Source organism: Triplophysa dalaica, chromosome 2, assembly GCF_015846415.1.
Source record: "Triplophysa dalaica isolate WHDGS20190420 chromosome 2, ASM1584641v1, whole genome shotgun sequence".
In the NCBI taxonomy this organism is placed as follows: Eukaryota; Metazoa; Chordata; class Actinopteri; order Cypriniformes; family Nemacheilidae; genus Triplophysa; species Triplophysa dalaica.
The window spans coordinates 3,858,919-3,886,140 of record NC_079543.1 but is presented as its reverse complement, the minus strand read 5'-3'; the positions used below and the strand labels follow the sequence as shown (position 1 = coordinate 3,886,140).

The window sequence follows — 27,222 nt, the reverse complement described above, 5'->3', positions numbered from 1 at the left end:
ATTGTGGAAAAACGACTACACAGTCACTATATCATCGGTACTATGTTTACTCTGTATTATAGGTACTATGTTTAAAGTTTATTGGAAACTCGGGTATCAACACTATTTCCAAGTTTTGCAGTTGTAAGACGTCTTCATGTCCAATATCTGACCAGAAATATGTAAACAAGCGGGAAAATAAAGAGGAATTAGCATAGTTTTGCCGACCAGCCAGTTTTTGCTTTTCAATTATTATTTTTTATTTGAACTAATGCTGCCTTCACATGATTTTAGATAGTTTCTACTTCTCACTTCAAGAACTTGTTACATTACTTATTATTCTGGAATTTAAAAACATGAAATAAGAATCTACAAAATACCAGTCACTACAGCAATAAACTTGGAAACTTGCTTATCAAATTTATCTCCAAGTTTCCCAGTTGTAAATACGACTTGAGAGGCCGTTCACATTCATTTAAACCCCTATATTAAGAGTGTTAAGATGTATTAAGTCCTGCTGCTATCGATTCATCTGGACAGAGAAAATGGTTTAATGTGATCTCTAGAGAACAGTTTGACATTCACCTCCTCTCACCACAGCACTTTGATGGAGTTCTCCACTCCAAACTCCTTCACCTTTAACTCTCTCATTTTTGCTGTGATGTAATGTAAGTGGTGTAGGATGATGAAAGCCATACGGGTGCTGCAGCCTGAATGGTAAAGGTGATAAATGTATTGTGCGTTTCTTGTGAAGGTTTAGGAGATGAGTGTTATACAGTGAGCTAACCCGTCCGCCTTTACTTCCTGTCTGCAGCTTTGTCTTCCTGCAGCTCTATCACTCACCATTCTTTGGAAATGAGGCCAACAAGCCCCTCCTGCTGCCCAAATCTCAGGTGTGGTGACCGACTCTCTGTGATGGGTTTTTAATGTGGTGAATATCTTTAACACCAGCCGAGTCTGTTTTTGTACCCCAAATTCAAGGGAAATTTATTTTTGCATATGTAAGTTTAAATTGGCTTTAAGATTTTTCTTATATTTTCTATTTATTTTGATGTATATTTTGCTTCTCTTTATTGAACTTTTTATAATATTTTGGGTATATAAAAAGGAATACAAGTACACAATTCACCCTGTACATTCTACATGGATATAATTTCTTTAAAATAGTTGTTTATTTATTTAAAATTTAAATTAGACTTTTTTTCATATTTTGATCATTAAAATTTAAGGTATAAAAATGCCTAATTTAAAAAAAGTAACAAATTCCATTTAAATAAAATTCACCCTATACATTCAATAGTTGAAATGTCTGTGGTCTTGTTTATGTTATTCATTTATTTTGTATTTTATAATTAAATATACATTTCTTGTTTCAATTCCCTAAAGAGAATTTGGTGGAAAATGTTGCCAAATTTATAATATATATCTACAGCCGCAGAAAAGTCAAGTGACCATTTCAGAGACCGTTTTTCTGATTTTAAAGTGAAGAATTTATAGGTGTGTGTTTAGGCAAAATGATCATATTTGTTTCAATCTGTGAACTACTGAACAACTACTCCCAAATTTAAAATAAAAATATTGTTCCTATTTGTATTTATTTGCAGTAAATGAAAACTAGAAAAAACAGGTGAAAATAACAGAAAAGATGTTCTGTTTTTTTTCAGACATCAAAAACCAAAAAAGAAAATATTCACATTCACTTGATCCCTTTTCCTTTGCCATTTAATTTGTTTTTATAGCCTAATTTGTCAGATCTCTTGCGTTCACAGCTGATAGATCGTGCTGTTAAAGTCTTGGATCAGATGCCTCCGTATGACACGCACAAGATCGGTGTGGTGTTTGTTGGAGCTGGTCAGGTAAAGTCACCTCACTCTTTTCAGTTTGCTGTCTGAAATACGCATTTGTGTAGAATCTCTCCTTAATAATAGTTGTTTATAATCAGGCAAATCATGAGGTGTCCATCCTGTCCAACGAGTACGGATCAAACCGGTACGCGCAGTTCCTCACGGGCCTGGGCAAACTCATCCACCTGAAGGACTGTGATCCAGACCAGATCTTTCTGGGTGGACTCGATCAGTACGGAGACGACGGCGAGTTCACCTACTGCTGGCACGATGACATCATGCAGGGTGAGCGGGCATCACATTCTAAAGAACTGTACTTTATATATGTACTTACAGAGCAACTCTATTATTCTGTAATTAGTTTTGTACGTTTCAGTCTGATATAGACGTGTTAAAGGTTCCAGGTGGTCTGCGGAGGATTGAGGTGAATGACTAATGCTCTTGTTTTCATTGTTCTGCAGCGATTTTCCACATAGCCACTCTCATGCCGAACCGAGAGAGCGACAAGGGCTGCTGTAATAAGAAACGCCACATCGGCAACGACTTTGTCGTCGTGGTTTACAACGACTCGGGCGAAGAATATAAACTAGGCACTATTAAGGTGAGGGAAAGAACATTATTTTCATTTCATTTCTCACAAATTGTCCACAAATGTCATTTCTCATTTGTCCTCTCAAAGGGACAATTCATCCAAACTAGCCGTTCATTCCTCGACCTTTTCAAATCTGCATTACTTTTGTTGTTCTTCGAAACAGTAAAGATGACGGGCCGAATGTCGGAAATGTTCACTTTCATTCTGTATTTCATTTTGCATAAGTTTGAAACGTCACGAGCAACGTTTTTTGTGTACCGTCCCTTTAAATATGACATTGTGTAATTGTTTATGTGTTTTTATTCATTTAGGGTCAGTTCAACTTTGTTGAAGTTGTGATAAAGCCGCTGGACTATGAGAGTAACCTGGTCACGCTGCAGTGCCGCAAAGGTGAATCTAAACTCATAAAATGAGGAAATGTTTGTTTTTATGGAGTTTTTGTAACATTGTTTGTTGTTTCTCAGATCTGGAGGGTTTGGTTGACACCAGCGTGGCAAAGATCGTGTCTGACCGGAATCTTCCTCTGCTCGTGAGACAAATGGCTCTGCATGCCAATGTGAGTTCACTTAAATTTCATCCGTCTCTGTTTTTAAATCAGCTTATGTTGATATTCAGAAAGGATGCTAACGTTAGAGAGAACTAGATTTTAGCAGTGCTGGCCTGTCAGTGGGTTTTTTAACGTGGTTAAAATCTGATCCATTTTCCATCAACTTGGCAAAAGTCATGACACTTGACATTTTGAAAGGTCCCTGTAGCTGTACACCTCAATAAACAGAAGTGTTTGAGATATCATTTATAACACAAGGGTAAGTTTTGTAAGCTTAACATCTAGGATTTGATACGAGCAGTTATTAAAAAACAATTATAATAACAACTTTTTAAAAAAGAAAAAAATGGTGGACATCTTTTTGTAGTTTCATCAATATCTCGAATGAGCTTTTTTTATCTTTTTCAGTTTTCATGGTAATTGTAGTTTTATTTAAGCTTTTTTGTTGTGTATTTTGCATCTATGCAAATATGTGTAAATTGCATTTATTTAATATTTTTAGTCGTTTTATTTTAATTAATAATGAAAAGCATTTTTGGTTTCATTGATTTTACTTTTGTTTTCTCTTTTTTGTATTCATTTATTTTCATTGATCAAATTTAGCGCTTGAAATTTTTTCAGCTAAGGCAACATTTCAAATTCTCGTGTAGTTTACATTTTAAAATAATATTCAGGCCTATATTTAATTTAATTTTGATGAACACTTTAGTACATTTCGCTAATCTCTGAAATCATTATTATTAGTCACCCTTTATGTTTGTCACTGGGTTTGTAAATATCTAACCAATAAAAGTGCCTGTCAACTTTGGCAACTCAGTATTTAATCATTTAACAAGAACAATTTTGCATAAAATCAAGAAATCCGGACATCCATGCTTCCAAAAAGATTATCGCCGATATTTCATCAGTTTTAGTGTATGATAATAACCCTGGTTTTCCCACTTATGTTACTGCATTGGAAAAATCGGCAGTCAACCTCCAGAAAAAGGGATGATTGACTTGGCAGACACTCCGATAATAAACAAATGACATTGTGAGGAAAACCATGTGTCGCACACAGACAGGTTTTCCAACTCACAGTCTGTTTAGCATAAAAATTATGTTTTTCTTTAAAGAAAGAAGCTCGCAACTCTTCCCACCCACTGTGATAAGTGGAGAGTTTTCAATACAGCTTTTTATGACTCATACCGCCACAGTTTCCTCTGAGAGCCTACAAATCACCTCAGACTACTGACACTGTCCCCCATTAACACCGCATGACACAAAATGTCATGAAAAATTCTATCAGGTTAAGTATTTTGGGGTGGATTGTTAACCTGTTGTTGCTTAGAAAACCTTACAAGGAAAACCTTTTTGCCAGGTTTTATTTATTTATTATTATATGTACTCTCCGGAGAATTAGTTTTCATGAGAACAAGCAATCGTCATGTTTGTTCTTGCTTTGGACAGATGGCGTCGTTGGTGCACCAGTGCAGGGCGAACCCATCTGACGCCTACGCTTCAAAATGGCTAGCGAGACTAAGACACATCAAAAGACTCCGAACACGGGTAAACAAGAATATACAGAATCTTCCTCGAGAACATCTTGACCTTTTCTCAGAAAGCTAACGGCTGTTCCTCTGCCTATTTTCAGAGGTTTTTTTTGGCTCACCTTTTTCTTTCCTTCCACAGGCTCAAGAGGAAATTCAGTCCCGTCCCACTCCTGGAATCTCCCTTACGCAGAGCCACGCCCCCATGCAGAATAAACCCACCCACCAGCCATCGGGTCCGCCCACAAACCATGATGCTGGTCAGAGGAAGAGGCTGATGTCCACGGTCGATGACTTCACAGACTTTGTTTAGACGGAGAGCTTTGATGTTTTTAACAGAGGCTTTGCTTTCATCTGCTGACTTCACTTCAGCGCTGGTGTTAATAAAATATGATCACTTGAAAAAAATAAAAGTTTAAGGATCTTTCTGTAACATGTATGCATTTGGCAGACGCTTTTATCAAAAGCGACTTGCATTGCATTATTCTATACATGTAACGCTACATTTGTCGAGTATGTGCAATCCCTGGGATCGAACCCATGACCTTGGCATCGCTAGCGCCATGCTCTTTGCACTGAGCTGCAGGAAAGCTTGTACGAGGAGGTGATCACTTCGGAAAGTGCTTTGTGCTGTAAAGAGAGATTTAAAATTTCTCTTGACGGTGGATTTGAAGTCGCACGCTGTTCAGATGGCAAACCGACTTAAGCATAACAGTCAAACTGCACACTTGCACACACGGTTGACATGCTTGTGTTCATCAAACATGTCTTGGCCGAGGGAAAATTCACAATCTTATCATTTTTGACACTTGCTCTTTTTCTCTATGTTAAAGTGAAATGTCTGCTTTAAACCATCCACAAAACAGTGCCAACAAAACTGAAATGGACCTAAGTCACACACATGGTAAAGTTTTAGTCGTCTGCTGAAAGAACAGCTCTATGAATTCTGTAAGGAAACTGTGACTGATGTAAAGGCTTCTATTTTGATTTCCGTTGATTTATTTTTGTTTGTTGTGCGTCCGATGATGTTGTTGCGAATGACTTTCTAACAAAACAAGTTTGCAGAAACAAACGCTTTAACATAAAACTGTGTAACGGACAAGTGTGTGTGCATGCGTGAGCTTTGCTACCAAATAAAACACTAAAACGCAGAACCCCAAAAAACATGTTTGGAGTTTCCTTGTTTCTTTGCTTGTATTTCTATTTTTAGGGATATATTTTAAGATGTGGTTTTTATTTTACTTGTATTAAGGCGAGATGTGTGTTAAAATCTACCGAATCCTTACATGTGACGTTAAATACAGTGATTCTAGTCATTTAAAAATAAGGTATTTTTTTAACTATATCTGAAACCTTGTATCTTCATATTTTGTGATTTTTTTGCCATTAGTCACCCTTTGCATTTGTCACTGGGTTTTGCAAATATCTAATTTATAAAAATAAATATTTTTTAGACATTCAAGGTTTCGGAAGTACAGCGATGATTATGCAAGTGCTATTCAGCTTTAGAACAATGGTAAAATTGTTATATGTGAGGTCATGAACAACTACTACTACAATGATGCATTAAATAGTTTTACATTTTACAATAAGTGCCCAATTTTGTTAAAGATGTTCAGATTTAATAGTTTTTTTTAATGTTTTTTTTTTACTAAAATGTAAATGCTGAGGCAAAATCAATTACATTTTGACAAAATTACAAGAAATTACAATTCTAAAACTTGACCGGTTCTGAAATCAGACCACAGACCCAAACTCTCAGCTGTCAGACTCTTTATTTGACTTTGTCAAGTGCAAAAGCGATAAAGCGAAGTGCTACAATGATACAAATTCGAAAACACAACTGTAATCATTACGTTACCTTAAACATTTCATACAACAACAAAGATGAAGGCTTTACATTTTTGCATGCAAGTTGGTTTATGCACAGCCTGTACAATAGCAGAAATATAGCGAAGACCTACCAAAGCCATTACATTTGAAAATGACTGCTTGTGCTGTGTGTAGATCCACTGTACTGAAAAAAATCTGCATAACCTTCAAACATTTTTCTTTGGCCAGTGGTGAAAAAAAAACATGTAGCAAAGCATTTTGTTGAACAAGCTAGCGAACACATTGCGGTCTGTTGTGAGGAAAACGAGACATTTCTGGTCAGTGCGGTTAAGGCAAACAAGATAAAAAAACACGATTGATCTTTAATACAATATTTACATCAGGGCACACCGATATGTACAGATAGACGTGACCTTTGAAAACTTCATCAGCAACGGCCTGAATATAGACGTTATTGTAGTGGACGTGACCTTCAACGAAATCCAGCTCTGCTTTCCCTTGTAGTGGATATTTTGAGTGCACAATACATGTACTGAATTAGGCACAAAACACTTCATACAAAAAAGAATCTCGTTTCTTTAGGGTCCCTGAGCATTATCATAGTAAACATAGTGCTAAATACATTTCATACTTGACAAGCAACAAAAACAAAATAACATCCTGACGCGGCTTGTTTATAATACTCGAAAAGAAACTTCTGAAAAGCTGTTGAACGTGAAAATCATTACATACTAGTTAAATACGGCAGAAATAAAGTGCTACGTACAAAAATCTCTTGAATAGCAAGCTTTGGCAAATGTACAGGGAGAATAATGATTTTTAGCTATCTCTTATCTTTATACAAAGCTTATTTTATTAATAAACATTTTCCATTTTCAGTAACACATTCAAACTGGATTGCTCTTTGAGGCGAAACACAATCGTTCCTATACGTTAATACAAAGTGCTTTTTAAATAAGATTTCAAACAATGTAGAAAGCAAAACAAAACATACTTCAGCATTTCTTAAACAATGTTGCATTGATCAGCTACTACTAGTAATAATTATAATAGTATTAATGCTTTATGGAAGCTTTTTCCTTTCTTTTCTGAAAGCAGAGAGAATTCTGGAAGGGCTTAAGGGCCGTACCTTCATTGTACCTTCAGCTCTCAAGTTTCCTTTTAACTTTAATCTTCAACTAAACATTCGCTGAAAAATCCAACCTCCATGCTTCAGAGTTTTCCTTCTACTTTTTGTATCTTCCACCACTTGCCCACTGGTCTATTGGTATTGAAGACATATTTGATATCCTGAGGCTAGTTTTATAGCACCCTGATAGTTTCTATCGGTGTGTTAGTGTAGATGTACGAGTATGAGAGGAGAAATACATTTCTATATTCAGTAACATGCCATTATATTAAGTAGCATGAATTTTGTACCTATATTTGGTGGCACATAATCGCATAAAAAACACATACCTGTTCTCTATAGATGTTCTTACGTGTGTAGTGTTGTCAATGTGAGCCTTTCTGAATAAACTGCTTATTTTGTATAAATGGGCAACACGTGTACCCTTAAGATAGCTTCCTTCAACAAAAATGTAACACGATTCATTAAACATAACTTGTACGACAAAAACCATCGAGCCAACCTGCGTCAACAGGCATTCTACTTTAATCTCTCCTTCAAGAGTTTCTGTTGCTATGACAGCACAAGGTGTGCTCCTGTCGGCTGTAACCCGACTGACCTCCAGGGTCAAAGGGTTAGACTGAGGTCACTGCGAGAGGGAAGGACATCTTGCATCAAAACTTGAGGATTGCAAAGACGGTGGTGACCTGCACCTTGTTTCCACAGATTTGAAGATTTACCAATTGAACCAGTTACCAGTTGAAAGCTTGTGGGTGGATTATTTGGTTTTGGTTTCTGCTTGCGCCCTTTTTAGGTCCTGGTTCCAAAACCTGCTGTCACCAGGACCTCATTTCAATACTTCATTAAACCCATAACCTATAAGCTTCAAAACTATTTAGTCCCACAGCCTTACATCACAATTCCCAAATCCCGTTTCATCCATCATCACTTGGGTTCTCAAGGCTTGTGGTGTCCTGAGAAAGGTTTTTCTGTGTTAGGGTGCACCTTGTTTTTGAGAGGGGGAGGTTTGTGCTTTCGTTTCCGAGTGGGATTGGTTGTAGTGTGCGCAGGGTGCCGGAATACGCTGGAGGGAAGGTTTTCGACGTTGCTGGGCGGCACCCACTCGTGGGAGCGAGGGATGGGTACTGGGGTGGTAATAGCAGAAAAAGAAGCAGTTGAGGGAGTAGACGTCGGAGTGGGAACGGGACTCGGGGCCGGGGTGGGGGCAGGTTTGCTGGCACAGCCAACAACCTCAGAGTCCTTCTGAATGTTCAGATCATCTTTGGAAGATGAAGTTACCTTGCGAGAAGCTTTTTCAGCCTTGGGTGGATTGGTACTTTCTTCTTGTGGACTCACTTTAAGAGGGTCAAAATCCAACTTGTGAGAGTCTTTTTGAGTTTCGCTGACAAGTGGCAGTTCATTACTGTGGGTTTCTTGTAACTTCTGGTGACTATTATCAGTCTTGTTTGGACATGAATCTACCTGGTTATGACCTTGTGATTTTTGTGAGAACTTGTCAGACTTTCTTGATTTTCTGTCTTTCTTGTGAAGTTTCTGTCTCTCTTCTGACTTGGCCGCACTTGCTTGAGTACTCAGTGGACTTTTGCTTCTCTCTACCACTATTGTACTCCTTTCTGCACCCGTGTCTCTCCTGCCATGTCTCGTCTGTCCTGCAGAATCTAGACTTCTGTGGCGACGTCCCCCTCTGCTCCGTCGCCTGCTCCTCCTCAGCATTCTTTCAAGGCAACACTCTGTGAGACACAGTTCCTCTGTGGCGTGGGTGACCCGGTCCAGCTGCAGAAGCAAGGCATCAAAAGTTGGGATGATCCTGCGAAGTGTCGCCTCCGTCTCCGCTCTCTCTTTCCAGCCCTGGCCTCCGACTACAACTCCAGGGCCTAGTGAGGTGAGGCCGAGTCCCAGACCCGGAGCTTCAGCCAAAGTGCAGGGGCTGCTGGATGTGGGGAACCAGGATGTTTCAGATTCTCCGTCAATACTATCAGGGGACGGCGGAGCCTCTGGGGTGTCCAGAGGAGGGAGACACAAGGACTTGCAATCACTAGTTGAAGAGGATCGGGAGGGGGGGAGCTCCATACCTTCAAATCGTACCTTGTGCCGGAACTGCAGGGGAATAAATAGATGTGAAGAATGAAGACCAAGCCAGGCAAACAATGAAAACATCTCGGCTGGAATTTTCAATAATCATTTCAGAAACATGGAAGCAAACCAAATCACGCACCTCTTTGGCACGGCTGAGCCCCATCCACATTTTGAGGCGTCGCAGAAACAACTCCACCATCTCGTAGTCCTGCAGGTCGACGGCAGGACGGTACATTTCAGCCCTCGCCCGATGGTAGTTTCTCAGCAAAGCCGAGATCAAAAGCCACAGCAATACGAGACGAAGGAGGGTGAAACTGAAGTAAAAGATGAAACAAGACGCAGAGCTGGGGGAGGAGCCGCCGTACTGTCTCCATGACAACAGTCCACGCCCCCCGGAGCCTAGTAACGTCAGGCATGTGGAGCTAACAGTTCCGTAGCCCTCCATGACTGAGTGGAAAAGCTAGAATGGAGAAAGTTTTATTAATGATGTAGTCAGGTACCATTTTGTGCAGAGTTGAGAGATTTGGAGGGAATTGAAAATTAATTTTGGAGAAGGTTTTGAAAATATAAATAAGCTAAGAATATTGATCAGAACAGAGTGCTGAAGGCATCGATATAGTTAATAATTCAGCCATAAAGCGCACTGATGAGTCTGGGAGACAATTTAACAGCCTCTCACTTTGGATTTAAAAAGTGTCAATAATTTTGTGCACTAAAACATCAATTTTTTTTGACTTTGCAATACAAACAGACAAGAACTGTAAGCAGTTAGCACCTCGATGTTAAATTTAAGTCAAGAAAGGAGAAACACTTCAAATCAAACCACAAGCACACATATGTACACTTGAACCTCCTTGATTTTCTAGACGCTTCATTTTTTTTATCTGACGACGGAGCCCCTCAATTTTGATTTCCAATTTTGGTGTTTCAAACAAGTTATTACACCTACCCAGGCAAAGTTTGTACTGTCCTCAGTGTGAAATGTGCAATTCAATCAGCGTCAAGGTCTTAAAACATACACAAGCATGTGTGCGTGTTAAAACGGACACACATTCAGCTCAGAGATAAATCACACAATAAGATGTGCAGCTTTTACTTACTATGCACATAACAAGTTGTGCTCGAATTATATCCTACACTTGATCTCCTCAACACTGAGAACTTCCTCACACATTCACGCAATAAAAAAGCAAAGAGAAGACCAAACGTGCCTGTGTAGCGTGTTTAAAACATTTCAGTGTGTGTCCTCACCAAGTGTCCAGTGTGCGAGTATGCCAACAGGAACACGAGTAGAGTGACGGCGACCGTCAGAAGCTCCCAGGAAGATCTTCTCAAGGTTCTTCCAAAAACCCCCCACTCTCTCATGAAGCGCAGCTGATGCGATGCCTAAAGAGATAGAAATTAGATGCTATCAAATAAATGAAGCGATTGAAATTTCTCCAATGTTATACATTAGCTCATTGAATAAGCTTTTGTTTTACACAGTTTTTGTGTGAGTTGAGATTACATTGGTCGCTATATAGTGGAAGGTACACACTAAACGGACTAGATGCTGATAATCAAAAGCACCCAGCACTAATGTTTTCTGAAAATATGTAGGTGGCGCTGTCCTCACCTTTAGCACCAACAGGAAGAGAAGTGTTGCACCGAGCTGGGTCATGACCTGACTCTGTCGGGCCAGAGGAAAGAAGTCGGTGAAGGCGTCCTGTTGGCGTAGAAATGAAGCCCACTGGCGTTCGGCGAGCACAGAGCGGCTGAGGTGCAGAGATGCAACGCATGTTGCCAACACCAGACTGCACACGCTCGCCATGTTCCACAAACGCAGGAAGTAGCCGCGCCCCTGCCTCCAAGCCGCCACGGCCTCACGCACGGCAAAATAGCCGATAAACACCAGCAGGAGGAGCTGGGAGTGAAAAAGAATGATTTGTTAATAGCTGCGATTGGTTGGTTTACCTTTACGGGGAATGTGATGAGAAAAGGATGATAAGTAGATTGTGATTGGCTGGCTGTTACCGTGAGGAACAGAGGCAGGTCCAGGCCGTGACTCAGCGTGTGAAGACTGCATGTTTTCAGATCAAGACTCAGCACGGCTCGTTCAGACACAGGAAACTCCAGGAGGAAAGAGAAGACTGCCAGCAGATCTGTGTTGATGTTGTAGAGGGAGAACTCCACGAACAGAGCTGTCGTCCTGAACACATTTATATAATATAGCTAAATATATCACTACATTATCAGTACATGTACAATTAATAACAAAATTGTAAAAGTAAAAACTTGAAACAATATAAATGCAACAATTCATTTTTACATCAATACATTTTTGTGATTAAATTATGTAATTCTAAATCAAACCACATTTTACACATTGATTATTATTCAGATGATTTATTTCAGATGCAGAATTTATCTCACTAACTAATTTAGCATATTCATATATTTAGACATTTTTACAATTTAGAATTGTAATGATTATAATGTAATACCTATTTATTTATTGTAAAAAAGTTTTTATGAAAAAAATGATATATGTATATATGTATTTCACTGCTTGTTGGAATGCTTGATTCTGTTTGGCCAGTCGCAACATTTGTATGTTTGTTATTCCCAGATAACCACCACTCAAAACTAATAACACACGGTAACCCAGATGCAGCAAATCATTTTGACAGGTTTTTACATTATATTTACAAATGATTCAAATGATGATGTAACAATTTGGTTATTTTCTCTATTTAAAAAAATATTATTTATGAGATCAAGCTGGGTAAAATGTCATTCTGAAACAAATTATAATGACATTCATTTTAATTTTTCTTATTATTATCTATTGTAAATTATATTTTTTTAAACAAATTTAACTTACTAATTTAGATAATGCAGAAATTATTGTGTATATTTACATGTTTAGACGTTTCTTGCAATTTATGATTGTAATGGATATAATGTAATAAATGTAAAAATCTCAAATTTATTTGCAAATAAAAAAAACTATACTAAAATACAACTATTAAATAATTTCACTACCAACATAATATAGCAATGAATAAGAAAATATAAAAAACAATATTTGCAAATGTTTATTAATAAAAAAGATTGGAAACATTATGAATGTAACAATTACTTGTGTGGTTTTCTCCAATAAACATTATATTGATTCTATGATTAAACCTGTTTAAAATAAATATATTAAAAATAAATCAGGCTATTATTATTTATTTCAGATAATCAATTATAAAACTCAATTTAAATAAGAAAATTATTTTTTAAATCCATTTACGACTGTAATGAATATAATATAAGAACAATTCAAATTATAGCTAATTTATTTGTTTATTTAAAAAATCCTAAATTATTTCAAAGTAACAATCTCTAATTAAAATCATAGAAGTTCATATGTAATTTTGATTATCAATTTTTAACCCATTTACTATTATTTAACATATAACTGACTTAATCATTTCAAATAATTACTAAACAGCACAGAGTACAAACAAATCTTTTAAAATACAAGATAACCCTTTCTCGTCTTTCTGTTCACATTTGTCTTTCTCTTCACTTATTGAAGTGTGTGTTTATACTCACAGGGGGTCGAGCCAGCGGTGTGTGTTGAGTTGTTTGAACAGAGCTTCTGAGATCTGCATGTTTCTGCTGAGATCCTGCACGAATCCTTCGCTGCTGTACACCGACACCTGCCCCCAGTGCCACACACTACACAAACACACACACACATGAGAATTTCATAAGCAAAGACAGCTGCACTAACACCGAAAAGATGATCCAACATGAGCCGGGATCATGACTTATCAACCAGATTTATACAGACAGGTCAGGAACCGATTCAGGACTGAGACGGCTTTAAGATCTCCAGTGTCTTTACCTTTGAGTTGATGTACTCAATCTAACATACGTTTACTAATGGCTTTACCGGTGAAGTAATTCGATTATAACCAGGTGGTAAAATTTGACCTTCTCTGAGGCGAAATCGGCTGTGGCTTGTAACTCTAAATGCTTTTAACATTAGCAAAAAGATTTCAGTCTTGCTGATGGAAACGTTTGACGTATTCTCAAATCCCAATTTCACTGGATCCCCCGTGTCACAAAACTCTTGTGATCTTACCCGCTACTCTGAGCTGTACTCATACTCCAGTTCTGCACCAATCCTGAAGCTGACTCCTTCCAACCCGCCGGGACACACCCGAACCATGACATAGGAGGGAAATATCTGCTGATGGGGCAATCTGGAGGACAATGAGAGACAAGGGGGGGGGTCAAAGGTCACCATATCATGTCATCGATCTGTGCATAAGAACATATTCATCATCTGGTTTTGAGAAATAAATGTGTGTTTGTTTGTAAACAAATCAGTGAAAGATGATGTTGTACTGACATCAGTGCTCGGTCCTGTCGCTGTCGTTTTCTCAGCAAAATGAAAGAACATTTTGTCACTTACCTCTCTGAGACCAATGAACACACACACATGTGCTTTCTACACACTTATGTAGAGTCAACAAATATAATGATAAAAATAATTTATAAAATGAACTTTTGTTTTACTAGAATAAAGATTTCTGAAAAAGTATTATACAATATACAGAATAATAGCACGGGTTGCTTGTATCTCTCTTACCTTCTTGACTTCTCAGCTGCCGAAGACGGGGCTTTCCTAGCAACACACTGCCTGTTCTCTCCATCAGGAGCGGCCCATCCAGTAACCGTGGTAACAAGGAGTCTGATAGCCACGCCCACACATCCTCACGTCTGCAGACAAGAGACCCAATAGGTTAGACAGGTGTGCAGGTTATCATGCTGAAACGTAGTATTTCAACCGTCAGAAACTATTTGACAAAATGATACTGTCAGATTGCCTCACACAAACACTCACAGCCTACAATGCATTCTGTCTTGTTGAATAAGTCAACACATAAACACTTGTACATCTAAATCAACATCTACCACAGTGTGCATCGCTTCTGACCTGACTGAGAACAAGACACAGAAAGAAACAAGGAATAAAGGCAGAAAAGAGCAAAAGAGAGAAGGAACGAAAGGAAAAGAAAAATAATGAATGAATGAAACGGTAAGGAAGAGAAAGAAAAAAGGAATGACAGATATGGAGAACGAACAAATAACGTACAAATAGATAAAGAAAGAAAAATGAAAGAAGAAAGAAAGAGCGAGAGAATATAATGATAAAAGGAAAAGAAATAAAAAAAGAATAAGAGACAGAAAATAGAGAGAGAATGAATGAAAAACAGGTAAAGAAAGAATGAAAAAGTCAAAAAGAACGGTAGAAAGAAATAAAGAGAAAACGAAAGAATGAAACAGAAGAAAGGATGAAAGGAAAAGAAAATTAAAAGAATTAAAGAGAGAAACTGTAAGAAAGATAATGAAAAAAAGGGTAAAGAAACAATTAAAAAAGACAGAAAAAGGTACAAGAAGAAAAAGAAGGAAAGAAAGAAAGAGAGAGAGAAAGAAAGAAAGAGAGAAAGAAAGAAAGGAAGGGAGGAAGGAAGGACATTACTGGAATACTTACAATCGCTTCCAATGAAAGAAAAATCAAGAGAAATAAAGAAAGATTTAATGGAAAAAAAAAGACAGAATATATATATATATATACGTGTAAAAGAAAAAATAAATACAATGAATGAATAAAGCAGAAAGAAAGAGTATACAAAAAAAGAAAGAGAATGAAAGAATGAAAAAAGAAAGGAACAGAAAAAAGATGTTATCCTGTTATGTGATGAAATACACCATGGCATTAAAATCGACTCAGTTTTGTGTGTCGGAGCCGAAGCGTGTCACAGTTTTCATTATCTTTCTAAACACTGTAATAATGTTTTTCTCTGCTGAAGTCACTCCTTCATGCTGCTTGAATGGAGAAACGAGAATTCATTACAATTACAATTTTCTGTAGAATGTTTTAGGCCTAAATGATCAAAACTACTGTTGCTTGACAAGTTCAAAAGTTGTGTGTGTGTGTGTTGCTTGACAAGAGTTGTGTGTTTTGGGAGTACCTGCTGATGTTGTTATAGTGGCGCGTGTTGAAGTGATCCAGCAGATGATCGTGAAGCCGTAAGCGGTGGTCGTCTTTGCTCGAGTCTGAATAGTTTAGCAGTAAAACCACCAGCAAGAACAGCATGTAGATCAGGAAGGCCTGTCAATCAAGCAAACGAACGCACGCGTCTATTACACAAACACCTTCTCGCCAGCTTCACATGCAGATCATACACCCAATCACAGCTGAGGAGAAACCAGTTCCAGTCTAACAGCCAATGAGAGCACGGGGTACCTTCAGCATGGTGTGTAGCAGGCGAACTTTGCGAGCTTCCTCTCTAGCTTGCGAGAGGGCGAATCCCTGCGGCTGTCTCACTCTGGGGATACGCTGGACGACCCTCTCCACACGCGGACAATCCACCAACACGTCCTGCTCTTCTGCTCTCAGACGCCCCACGAACAGAGAGAAATAAATTCCCTCCAACAAGACCTACAGACACATCCAAGAGAAGCGGTGAAGACAACCACTGAGACGTTTCTCGAAATATCTTAAGGATTCATTTTTGAGGGTTTGTACCTTTACAGGCTCTAGAATGAAGAAAGATGACAGGAAACTGACGATGCAAGAGATGAGCCACATCAGAGCCACGCCCTCACTAAAGCTCCGCCCCAACCACATTGACAGGCTGCTTGACAGGATAAGCCCCGCCCAGCTGGCCCACAGAGCAGCCAGACCGCACAATGGAGGGAAAGGTCTCGGTCTACAAACATCCGCCACCACTGTGAGAGAAAGAGAAGAAGATTATACGAGGGACGCTCGGTGTGTTCAAGCCTTTTTGTGTGTGTGTTGGTGAGCTTGTCCACCTGTGCGAGAGGTAAAGGCAGTTTTGGGAGGTCTTATGGCCACCGGGAAAATCGGTTCATTCATCTTCTGCAGTAGAATCACTTCTGTCTTGTCACCAAATATACTGGAGCTAAACACACAAACGTTTGTGTTCATACTTTTGTTTTGAAACTGTCAGGAGAAAAAACTGCAGCGACAAGACTTACAGATCGCCCATATCACTGTCCGTCTGTGACAGCAGCTGTCCGTCAGCCAAAATCCGCTTGATGAGGTCCTCATCTGTCAATCAAAACAAATTTCAAATCAACAACCATCTTGTCTGAGCGTGTGAATTGATTCGTTTGACTCTGAATATAGTCATAAGGACTACATTCAAAAACTTTTCATTGCTTAAAGCGTCTGTTACCTGAAGAAGAGAAATATTTGTTCCTCTGGCTGTTTTCACACACAGTGTCCTCCTCGTCTGGATTGAAGGGAATGTCAACGCCCAGATGTCTACTGCCCTGACCTCTCTTCAGCCGCGGAGGAAACACCGGCCCCATCTCGACAGACGGATCCGTCAATACATCCGGCCAATCGCAGTCTGGGACACTCCACCTCTGCAGACTACAGTGAAAGAGGGATTCATTCAGTCAACGGATTCATTTATTCACTCAAATACAAACAAACACATTTATTTAATCATTTACATATTCATTTTCTCATTCATGATGTTCATTTACCTTGACGTTCATTTATTCATTCACCTGGTCGTTTATTTGTTCGTTCCGTCATTCATTCATTCATTCAGTTGCCTGTCTATTCATCAATTTGTTGGATCGTTAGTCGATTAATTTATTGATTAATTCAATCTTTCATTCACCTGTTTAATCTTTCATTCACCTGTTTCATCATCACCAGTTTGTTGTTTGTTCGTTCATTCACCCGTTCATTTACTTATTCACCTGTTCATGTATTCATTCATACATTTATTCATTCACCTGTTCGTTCGTTATTTACCTGTTTATTCATTTATTCACCTGTTTGCTCGTTCATTCATTCATTTACCTGTTTATTCATTCATTCAATCATTTATTAATTAGTTAATCAACCTGTTTGTTTCGTTCAATCATTCATTTACCTGTTTATTCATTCATACATTCATCTGTTTGTTTATTCATTCATTCACTCACCTTTTAATTTATTCATTCGTTCACCTGTTCGCTCATTCATTCATTCATTTACCCGTTTTTTCATTTATTTACCTGTTAATTCATCCATTCATTCACCTGTTCGTTCATTCATTCACGTGTTTGTTAACTAAATTATTCATCTGTTCACTCGCTCATTCGGTCGCTCACTCACTCACTTCATTCATTCTCTGTCTCTCTTTATTAAACTTTATTCCTAAAATAATCTGACGCTTTACCTTTTACTAGAAGGAGTAGGGAGGTCGATGTTGGTCTCCTCTGAATATGTCTGTAGTGAGAGAGAGAGAGAAGATGTTGTGAATTTTACACAATGTACTCAAATCACCTCAGGATTGTGTTTGTTTCAGACCGTGCTGTGGTACTTTAGCTCATATAAATGTCATTCACATCGGGAGGATTCAGCTCACCGCTTAAATCTAAATGACTTTCTCATTTCAGCTGTTACTCAACTTTCATTTGTTTCTGACATTGCTGTACAACTGAAAAAATCAGCGACGGTTGGCGGTACTTCTGTGTGCCGCAACACATATAAATATTGACTATGACTTTGAGGATGATAAAAGAACCTTTCAAAAGATTAGATTTCGTAAGGGAATAAGACTGAAGGTTGAATATGGTAACATACAGTGACTTTGAGGAACAAGTTGTGCAATAGTTTGGCTTTGTCAAATCAAATGCAACATTCCAAAACATTTGACGCAGACTGACCTGAATTGAAGTCTGTGTTAGAAGGGTTAAATGTAACATGCTAGTGTCCTAAACACTTACAGCTTATACCCATATTACAAAAATAAATAAACCATTAATGTATATCATATATACTTTTCGGACCATTAATATTTTGCACATGGATTTTTAGGGCCAGTAATATATCAAATATATTTTAGGGCCATGACTATTTATCATATATATTTTGGGTCATTACTATATATCAAACATACAGTATATAGGACCGTTTACATATACAATATATATTTTAGGACCATTCGTAGATATCATATATTACTATATATCATATATACATTTTTAGGGCTATTAAAGGGATATTTCGGCCAAGATATTTCGATGTTTTTCTCATCCTCAAGGCTTCCTAACTGAATATGACTTTCTTCTTAAAGATTAATGCAGTTGAAGTAATAATACCACGCATCTCTTTTCCTCCAAGCGGTAGAATGGGATTGAATGGGGGGCAATTTTCGGATCCTTCAAAAAGTGCACCCATCGATCAAAAAATGGCTCGACAAATGACGCAGGCGTGTGGTAAGTTCCGGTGACAAACACGGCATTTTTCGTTTTGATTTTTCGTTTAGAGCTTTTGTCAGTGTCATTTTCAAGCCATCAAGCCTCTGGTTCATGCGCAGCCGTGTTGAGCCGTTCTTTAATCGATGGATGCTTTTATAGAGCTTCAAAAAAATCGTCCACAATTCACTCCCATTCTGACGCTTGGAAGTAAAAGGATGGGTGCTATGAAATATCTGACTGCATTATTCTTCAAGAAGAAAGTCATATTCAGTTAGGATGTAAAACATGGGGAACATTTTGTTTCTTGGCTGAAATATCCCTTTAATATCACATTTATTTTGAGGGCCATTAATATATATTATATATTGTCTGCTGTAATTTTTCTTGACAATTAAATAACACCCTATGCTTACAATCTAAATACTCATATTGTAATATAATAATATATTGTAATATTAACATATGCACCTATACGTATACTTATACATAACACTACCCCATAGTGTACTATTCTATACAGTAGTTTAGTGTTTATATAGTGTTTTGTTTAAATTGGGATATACTTCTTTCTATTTAGTTCAGTGTTCTATCTGGTTTCTTATTGTGTTCTATAATCTACACTATTCCATAATTCAATGTTATATCTTTTGTTCCTTCATCATTCTATAGTTCAATATTACCTATTTTAACATATACAGTGATTTATTCTACAGCCCAATGTGCTCTAAAACAATGTGCTTTGTACTTTTTTACCTCTCCAGGAATGCCATTTAACATGAGAAAAGAGCTTCCTGTCATTGAGTTATCCAAGAAGTCATCAATTTCTAAAGACTCCTGGTCCACCTGCGGAGGCAGCTGCTCCACCGAGACCTGGCAGACACAAAAACAGAAAGCCACAGCTTTTCAATGAAAAATCCCCCTGGGCATCTGTCTACAGAAGTCGTTTGTGTGTGTGACAGAGATGTACCTTACTGCGGCTGAGTCTGAAGAGGAAGAATATGAGCAGGTAGAACGGATAGACCAGTAGACAGCTCACAAGCCCCGCCCACACAGTCTCAGCATTTAAAGAGACTTGTGTAGACACCGGCGTAGAGCTATAACACATGTACACATGCAATTGTCAATAAAATAAATATGCAAATGTTACATACATTAGAATATAAAAAGTAAAAAGTAGCTTAACCTGTTGCCGTAAGCGACCGTACCAAACCACACGGCATTGGCGAGCATACAGAGGTGCATAAGCACAGAGCAGCAGGTCACCCGCTGTAGCCGCGTGAAGGGACTACGCGGAGGTCGTTCCCATAGCGACAGCCACACGTGGCTCTCACACACTGCCCTCTGGAGCTCCCAGGTTAGTAGGCGGGGCCAGTGACAGAGGTCCGCCTCCTCTGCAGAGTCACACAGGAGTGTAGGGGTCAGACGACAGGAAGTGGCTCAAACTATTTAACACGTTAGAAGTCAAACCTCACCTGATGCTTCCACCTCTATCTCAACCCTGCCGTCTGTTTTCTCATTATCAACCGATAGCCATTCCTCAACCAGGAAGAAATAACTGCTTCCCGTCTGTAAATCCTTTGCTAGAATGTACTGGAGTAGCCAAGCTGGAGAGAGGCCTGAGAGAGAGACAGATAGTGAGACGGTTGCAGGCTGTCTTGCTCTATGTTATACATCATAGATTCTGCGGTTGGGTACCTTTGTTGTCGTGCCACATGCGGATCTTGAGCACGCTGCCCAGGCTTGTATCCGTGGCGATGTGGAAGATGTCCAGGCTGTTACGAGCGAACGCTCCAACGCAGTCTAGATGTCGGTGTCCGGTGTGGCCCTCGCTGCCGTGGAGACTGATGCCAACATGGGCCGTCGTACCTGGATAAAGAGATAAAAAGTGTTTGAAAGCGAAGAAATACAGTATTGGCTTTGTGTGCGGGTGGTGAGATCAAAGATTTGAATCTCAGAGACGACAGCCAGGGGAGAAAATTAGCTCTCCACAATCCACAATTCTGTTAGATCTTTTTGTCTGTGTTTTCCTGCAACGCTGTGCAATTGTTCGGATGAGTTTTTCTCCACTTCCGTCTGTTATTGTGGATTCAGACATTAAAGATAAAAACGTATGCAGGGCAATCTTGACCTTACCTGCGCCGTATGCCCAGCCGGTCTTAATCTGAATTTCGTATTTGTAGAGCCCGTCCTGTCCACACAGAGGAACCACTGAAGCACGTCTCAGGTCCATTTCATCCAGCTTACGCATTATAGCGCCGGCCACGGCGTAACACAGAAGTCCGATCAAGCACACCAGAACCACCACCAGATTACGATTGACTGAACGCTCCTGTCAAAGAGACACACGCTATCACATTTACAAACTAGTCTGGAGAACCTTGAAAACTCCATTAAAGTCCATTTAAAACGCATACTTACAGGAATGATGAAGGAGACTGAATCGAGTGGAACAAACAGGCTCGCGGCGAAGGAGGTGAGGTGGCGCGTGAGACACACGGCTCGCCCCACGCTGGTCTCCGGAAGCGGAACCATGCCGTCCGTCCGCCACTGTTTGGCGCTCTCGCTGAAATACTGACACAGAGACGTGAACACGCCCACCTCCACACGGACCAGATTGGGGTCACTGGGGCCGCACCCTGTGGACACGTTTATGAAGTGGTCGCGCGTGGTGTCGTATGAACTGAGGAAAAGAAGTCAAGTTTAATAAATGACAGTAAAATTATCATTTTGTTTTCAAGTGCTTTCTTTTCGTCGATAAAACAAGAATAACCAAAACCATAACAGACTATAGACTCCATTATAGAATTAAAACCATTCCTATATTTACGTTCACACCAACGGATTATAAGATTATGTTTATTCAAAGCTTGCACGCTGCGGTTTTACATTTTGACAAAAAATAAAAGGCCTTGAAATTATTTATATAATATTAAAATATAAATAAAATAAATTCAAAATATTAACAAAACTACACTAAAACTAAAGTCTGTAAGTGATCAATATTGTTCGTCTTTATAGCCGTTATTGTAGTTTTGGACACCGCTGTTCTTTTAAATACAGAACAACTTTAAAATCTTGACAATTTTTCATGTAATGGAGAACTGAATGAGTATTCAGATATTACTGTCTTCTATCCTCTCTTTGTACTACACATAACGAGGAAAAATGTAAGCTTTATTACTTATATTTATGAATTTCCCTTAAGTCTGTAGTTATTCATTTGCCTGCTAATGTTCATAGAGAAAGCCAAAGATCAGCCAGCATTCAGTCGCATCATTTATTACAGATGAACTCTCATCTCATCCACTCCAAACCTAAGGAAAGTTCAAGCGGAACCTGAAAGCTACATTCAAGATTTTTCTTACTTCGGAGACAAAAAGAATGTGTAGCGTCGTTGGTCAATGTCCCGCCCCCGTGTCATATTGAGTGTGATGTGCTTCCTGTCGGTGCTGTTGAATTCATTGGGCCACTCGGAGGTGTGCAGGTAGGCTGTGATCGATGGATCCAATTCCCACCTCTCTGGAGACTCTAAGCAGGGCAAAAAGGATTGGAATAGATTTAAGACTTTTTACGTACTCATAAAAAAATCACACAGAAATTGAGAAGCACTTCTAAGAACTTATTCAAAGCAAGTATAATGTAAGTGTAGTGTAAACAAATCTGTTTTCTGACTATCGCCCCCTGGTGGGAGTTCAGCTGTCTTACCATCTAACACCGTGAAGTTGAGCTGGATGTAAATCCCGGCCTGTCTGTTGGTATTCCCGGTGCTCACCCTCACGATAACATAACTGCAGCGAGTGATGTTTTCAGCTCCCGCGGGCGGCAAGACGCCCTCTATTATGTTTCCGCTCAGCCCGGCTTCCCTACTTTTATTAACAGCGACAGTTATCGCCTGAGTTTCATCCAAATCTGAGATTGGAATCTGCGTGCCATTCACTGTGTGGAACTCCATGGATGCCACCTCTGTAGACACGGAGTAATTTGCTATGTAATTGAAGGGAAATGGATTTGGCTCTACTTGAAACAGCAGCTGAACGATTCCATCCTCACTGGTGGCCCCCTGCCGCAGCACGCCCCCTGCTGCCCGTCCTAAACTGGCGTTAAACGCCCGAGGGATGGAGAAACGGCGGCACTCAGGTACGTTGCTCTCTCCGTAGCAGAGGAGGCTCTGTGGGTCGGCACGTTTGCCGGCAGCGACGATCTCGGCCCCGCGGAGGATCAGGGGCTCTTCGTTGAGGACACGGCCAAGCATGAGGATTCTCATGAGCTCGGAGGAGAGGGTGTATGCTTTAGCGGCCACCCGCAGCGGGTGATGCTGCTCTTCCGAAAGAAACGGAGTCTGTTGGGAGTTGCCGCGGTCTTCAGCCTCTGGAGGAGGTGAGGATGCTGCCTGGCTCACCTGATGGATCAGGTCCCCTGAAGAGAGAAGATGAAGGTTTAAGTTACGGAATGGCTTAATAGTTAAACCAGGAACATCCATTTCGAAAAAGAACATCAACTTTAAAAAACATCCAAACATCCATTTTTCCAGAAAAGGTAAAAATGCAAATGCAATGTCAATGTTTAAAGTGCTTTTGATTTATCTGGTAACAGTTTTCATTTCCAAATCCAGCTGTACATTAAGTTTAGATGATTTAGTGAGAAAACAGAGACAAGTGTTACTTTACGTCTGTGAGCTCTTTGGGCGTTTGTGTATTTGAGTGTAACATGACCGTGAAACAGATGATTCAGTCTAAAATCTCTGAAAGCTTAACGCACATGCATATAAATGGAGTGTGTTTGTGACTTACCCATGATGTTGAGAATGTTGTCTGCTATCTCAGTAGGGGTCACTGTACCCTGTTTAGTGTCTGTCTGTAGTATCTCTAACATCGACTCGAGTTTATCCAGAGTGCTGTTTTGACACTCCTCACACACAAACTCTCGACTCACAGCCTACACAAACAAACAGTGATTTCATAAAAAGTTTTTAAAAACTCCCAATTCATTTCTGACTGAACTTTTTTATATTTCAGCTCAGCTCTAGCCATGTTCACAGTGTGATGGTAACATCTCTATCTTTATCTTCTCTAATGTGATAGTAACACCTCATCATCTCTGTCATATATAAAGTGATGGTAAATCTGTCTCTTTCATCTAAAGGATGGTACCATCTCTCTCATCTAACATGATGATAACAATGCTCTCTTTTCACTAATGTGATGGTAACATATCTCTCGTCTAAGGTGATGTTAATAACTCATTATTTTCTCTATTGTGATGGCAACATCTCTCAAGTCTAAAGTGATGGTAAAAATTCTTTATTTTCTCTAATGTGATGGTAACAACTCTGTCTTATCCATTGTGATGGTATGGTACCATTGGAACCCTCTGTCTTCTCTAACCTATTGGTAACATCTAGGTCTTCTCTAATGTGATGGTAACATCTCTCTTTTCTATTGTGATGGTACAATTTCTCTTTTTGCAGTGATCTTTCTAGCTTCTGTAATGTGATGAGAACACCTCTCCTTTGTCTAACGTGATGGTAACATCTATTTTGTATTGTGATTGTAACACCGTTCTATCTTCTCTCATGTGATGGTTACATCTCTCTCATCAAATGTGATGGTAACAACTTTTTCTTGTCTAAAGTGATGGAACCCTCTGTCTTCTCTTCTCTAAACTAATTGTAACACCTTGGTCTTCTCTAATGTGACAATAAGACCTCTCTATCTTCTCTCATGTGATGGTAGCATCTCTCTCTCTAATGTGATGGTAATATCTATTTCTTGTCTAATGTATTGGTAAAACCTCTCTCTTCTCTGTGAAGTTACCGTCACATTAGAAAAGAGAAAGTTGGTACCATCTCTCTCGTCTCTTTGCTGGTAACACCTCTCTCTTCTCTGTGATTTTGTTCTCTCGTGTGATGGCAACACCTCTCTCACCGTGCACTGTGCGAGCGCCGCTGATGTCTGCTGGATGTCGTTGACAGTAATCAGATCCAGTGATGTCAACGCTCTGGTGATGTTTCCTCTGATGCTCAGTCTGTACTGACGCTCTGCCTTCGACACATGTTCACGTCTGCGGGACACACCCTGCTCATACTACACACACACAGAAGAGCAGATAGAGAGCATGGATGAACGGAGGGACAAATGATTGAAAGACAGGTGAAAGGATAAGTAGATGGACGAATGGTCTCACCTCATTTAGAACAGTGATGAGAGCCAGCGAGAGTTCCCGTACTCTCTGTGAGTCTCCCTGTCGCAGCAGCTCTCTCAGGGTGGAGTCCGTCAGGTTACTCAACCAGTGAGGAAGACTATCGTAACCCTTAGGAACCTTTGGCAGGAGCACCTCCATGGACCTGTCCCACACAACCCCAAACAGTTAAACACTTCAGGAGTCACTTCTCACAACAACAGGGTATGGAACAAGTCTCTTACATATTAAGGGCCATAGCTGATGCTCCCTGGTGGTCTTCCACCATGACTAAAGCATTCACCCTGTTCTGGTCCGAGCTGAAGCCAGGGGGCAGGAACGCAGAATGTTCTGGACTCGTGCCTTTATACACACAGAACTCCTCACAGTACAGATTTGCACAGCGTATCACCAACAGACTATAAACCAGAGGAGACTCTGTCTCATCCAAATCAGCATAACCTGAAAATGAAAAGCGTCTCCTTAGTACCGTTATTTAATAATTGTATACGTAAATAAGCTTTGAAGCCATGGCAACCAATTGTCCTCTACTCACCTGAGCAATTGAAGTGAACTCTTTCCACCAGTGTGCGCACCTGAGGCCCCTCCCCATCCGCCCACAGAGAACACGCCCCTCCAGCTGGAGGAAGATTCGGGTGGAGTTCGATGTAAGCCACACCTTCCCGGTCCATACTATCATCCTCCACGTGGAGGCTGAATATGTAGGAGTCGCCGTCGCGGAGGATGCCCTGCCTCAGCACCAAATGCATGCTGTCGCTGCCCGTGGTGGTCGTGTCCAGATCCAAAACTAGAGTTTCATTCCGACCGGTCATCGCCGTCCAGCGCTAAGAGCATCGACAGAGAAGGTGAATATGTGAATGGTGTTCATTTAAAAATATATATAATTATTAGTATGGCAATATTTTACAATGTCTACAGGATCTTTAAATTAACTATACAACTGTCAGCAGTCAGCTTTGAGGTGGTTTCCAGTGGCCCTCCACTGACCTCCATCTCACTGATCTCAGACCTGCATGTATGAACAGCTATATAAGCATCCCAGATTCGCCATAATATTTACTGTCTCTGTCTTATGGGACCGAGCCTCGAGGGTCGAGCACAGTGAGCGTTCCATTGCTTGATCACCAATGCGTGACAGTGTGTTCTTAACAAGGTTTGGCACGCAGATAACGGCTAATGCAGTGGAACACATCACATCATGATCATGACATCACTCTGCAAGGCCACTCCGGATTTATAAACACAACATTACTTCAGTCTTCGTCTAAACATTATGAGAAAGCAGGCTGGAAAAAAAGCCACGGGGTGTGAGAGGGTCCTCCTGAAAATAAGCCGTCGCTCTCTCTAGATAACATCATCTCTTTTTAAAAGTGAGACTCTCCTCAATGAGTTATGACGGCATGTTTCCTTCAATAAATAACTTTCGGGTGACTCACAGATCCCAGATATGTCATTTTTAACACATTCGAGTAATGTTATTATTAGAACACTTGTGATTGGACATATCATATAATTGACATAAAGGGATGGTTCACCCGAAAATAATAATTCTGTGAACAATTATGTTCAAAATCTGTGAAACACAAAAGTAGATATTTTGATAAATGTCGTTACAATGCAAGTCAATGGGTTTGGTTATCAACGTCCTTCAAAATATCTTCTTTTATGTTTTGCAAAAGAAGGCAAACAGGTTTGGAACTAAAAATATAATTTTTAAGAATCTAAGTTTCATTTCATAGCACTGGAGGCTACAATGTTCTCTATGATTCATGACACTGTATGTTATGGGAAAACTCAGAATCGATGCGTCTCTCACCCCTCGATGTGAGCCGTGACAATTACTGCAGGTGCCAGCCAGGTAAACATAAGAGTTCTGACTGATCTCATAGCGAGATTGAGCTTTGCACGACACGCACTCCAGCGACACCATCGGAATCCGACCGCTCTGTACCCGCACCTGCGACCAAAACAAAGAAAAGTCATTTTATTTGAAGTTTAAACTTAACAAGCGATGTTTTCTTACCATGAAACGAATGAGAGAACTCGGACCATAACAGAAATAATGAATTTTCTTCTTGAACATCGAGTACTCAGATGGTCAACAGAGTTAATCATTGGTTTCATCATGGTCCCCGATGCAATTAGACTTTAAAGTTAAATCAGACGGTCTGAACTTTATTGCACCGAGGAAATATTCCCTATCGCATCTGTGCTAATGAAGCACG

At 39.7% G+C, this 27,222-nt stretch overlaps 2 protein-coding genes across 2 annotated transcripts in view; one reads left to right on the top strand and one right to left on the bottom strand.

Annotated features, from left to right (window-relative positions):
• Positions 1-5,645, top strand: part of tsc2 (TSC complex subunit 2) — a 31,692-nt gene extending 26,047 nt beyond the window's left edge. Inside the window, exons 35-42 of the mRNA XM_056763709.1 lie at positions 794-872; positions 1,749-1,835; positions 1,922-2,108; positions 2,285-2,424; positions 2,727-2,805; positions 2,880-2,971; positions 4,412-4,510; positions 4,634-5,645. Of these exons, the coding sequence (XP_056619687.1) occupies positions 794-872; positions 1,749-1,835; positions 1,922-2,108; positions 2,285-2,424; positions 2,727-2,805; positions 2,880-2,971; positions 4,412-4,510; positions 4,634-4,804 (934 nt within the window). The 3' untranslated portion in view covers positions 4,805-5,645. The remainder of the gene's footprint in view (positions 1-793; positions 873-1,748; positions 1,836-1,921; positions 2,109-2,284; positions 2,425-2,726; positions 2,806-2,879; positions 2,972-4,411; positions 4,511-4,633) is intronic.
• Positions 5,646-6,247: 602 nt separating this feature from the next.
• pkd1a (polycystic kidney disease 1a) overlaps positions 6,248-27,222 on the bottom strand; it is a 57,100-nt gene continuing 36,125 nt past the window's right edge. The window contains exons 20-49 of the mRNA XM_056770638.1: positions 26,814-26,954; positions 25,533-25,821; positions 25,222-25,438; positions 24,983-25,142; positions 24,724-24,882; positions 23,590-23,734; positions 22,505-23,215; positions 22,165-22,327; positions 21,218-21,479; positions 20,933-21,128; positions 20,495-20,665; positions 20,272-20,415; positions 19,983-20,190; positions 19,767-19,893; positions 19,553-19,669; positions 17,776-17,825; positions 16,774-16,973; positions 16,574-16,646; positions 16,388-16,497; positions 16,101-16,303; positions 15,819-16,013; positions 15,544-15,683; positions 14,157-14,287; positions 13,647-13,767; positions 13,112-13,237; positions 11,543-11,717; positions 11,145-11,432; positions 10,781-10,915; positions 9,669-9,989; positions 6,248-9,550 (exon numbers count right to left, since the gene is read on the bottom strand). Of these exons, the coding sequence (XP_056626616.1) occupies positions 8,390-9,550; positions 9,669-9,989; positions 10,781-10,915; positions 11,145-11,432; positions 11,543-11,717; positions 13,112-13,237; positions 13,647-13,767; positions 14,157-14,287; positions 15,544-15,683; positions 15,819-16,013; positions 16,101-16,303; positions 16,388-16,497; positions 16,574-16,646; positions 16,774-16,973; positions 17,776-17,825; positions 19,553-19,669; positions 19,767-19,893; positions 19,983-20,190; positions 20,272-20,415; positions 20,495-20,665; positions 20,933-21,128; positions 21,218-21,479; positions 22,165-22,327; positions 22,505-23,215; positions 23,590-23,734; positions 24,724-24,882; positions 24,983-25,142; positions 25,222-25,438; positions 25,533-25,821; positions 26,814-26,954 (6,639 nt within the window). The 3' untranslated portion in view covers positions 6,248-8,389. The remainder of the gene's footprint in view (positions 9,551-9,668; positions 9,990-10,780; positions 10,916-11,144; positions 11,433-11,542; positions 11,718-13,111; positions 13,238-13,646; positions 13,768-14,156; positions 14,288-15,543; positions 15,684-15,818; positions 16,014-16,100; positions 16,304-16,387; positions 16,498-16,573; positions 16,647-16,773; positions 16,974-17,775; positions 17,826-19,552; positions 19,670-19,766; positions 19,894-19,982; positions 20,191-20,271; positions 20,416-20,494; positions 20,666-20,932; positions 21,129-21,217; positions 21,480-22,164; positions 22,328-22,504; positions 23,216-23,589; positions 23,735-24,723; positions 24,883-24,982; positions 25,143-25,221; positions 25,439-25,532; positions 25,822-26,813; positions 26,955-27,222) is intronic.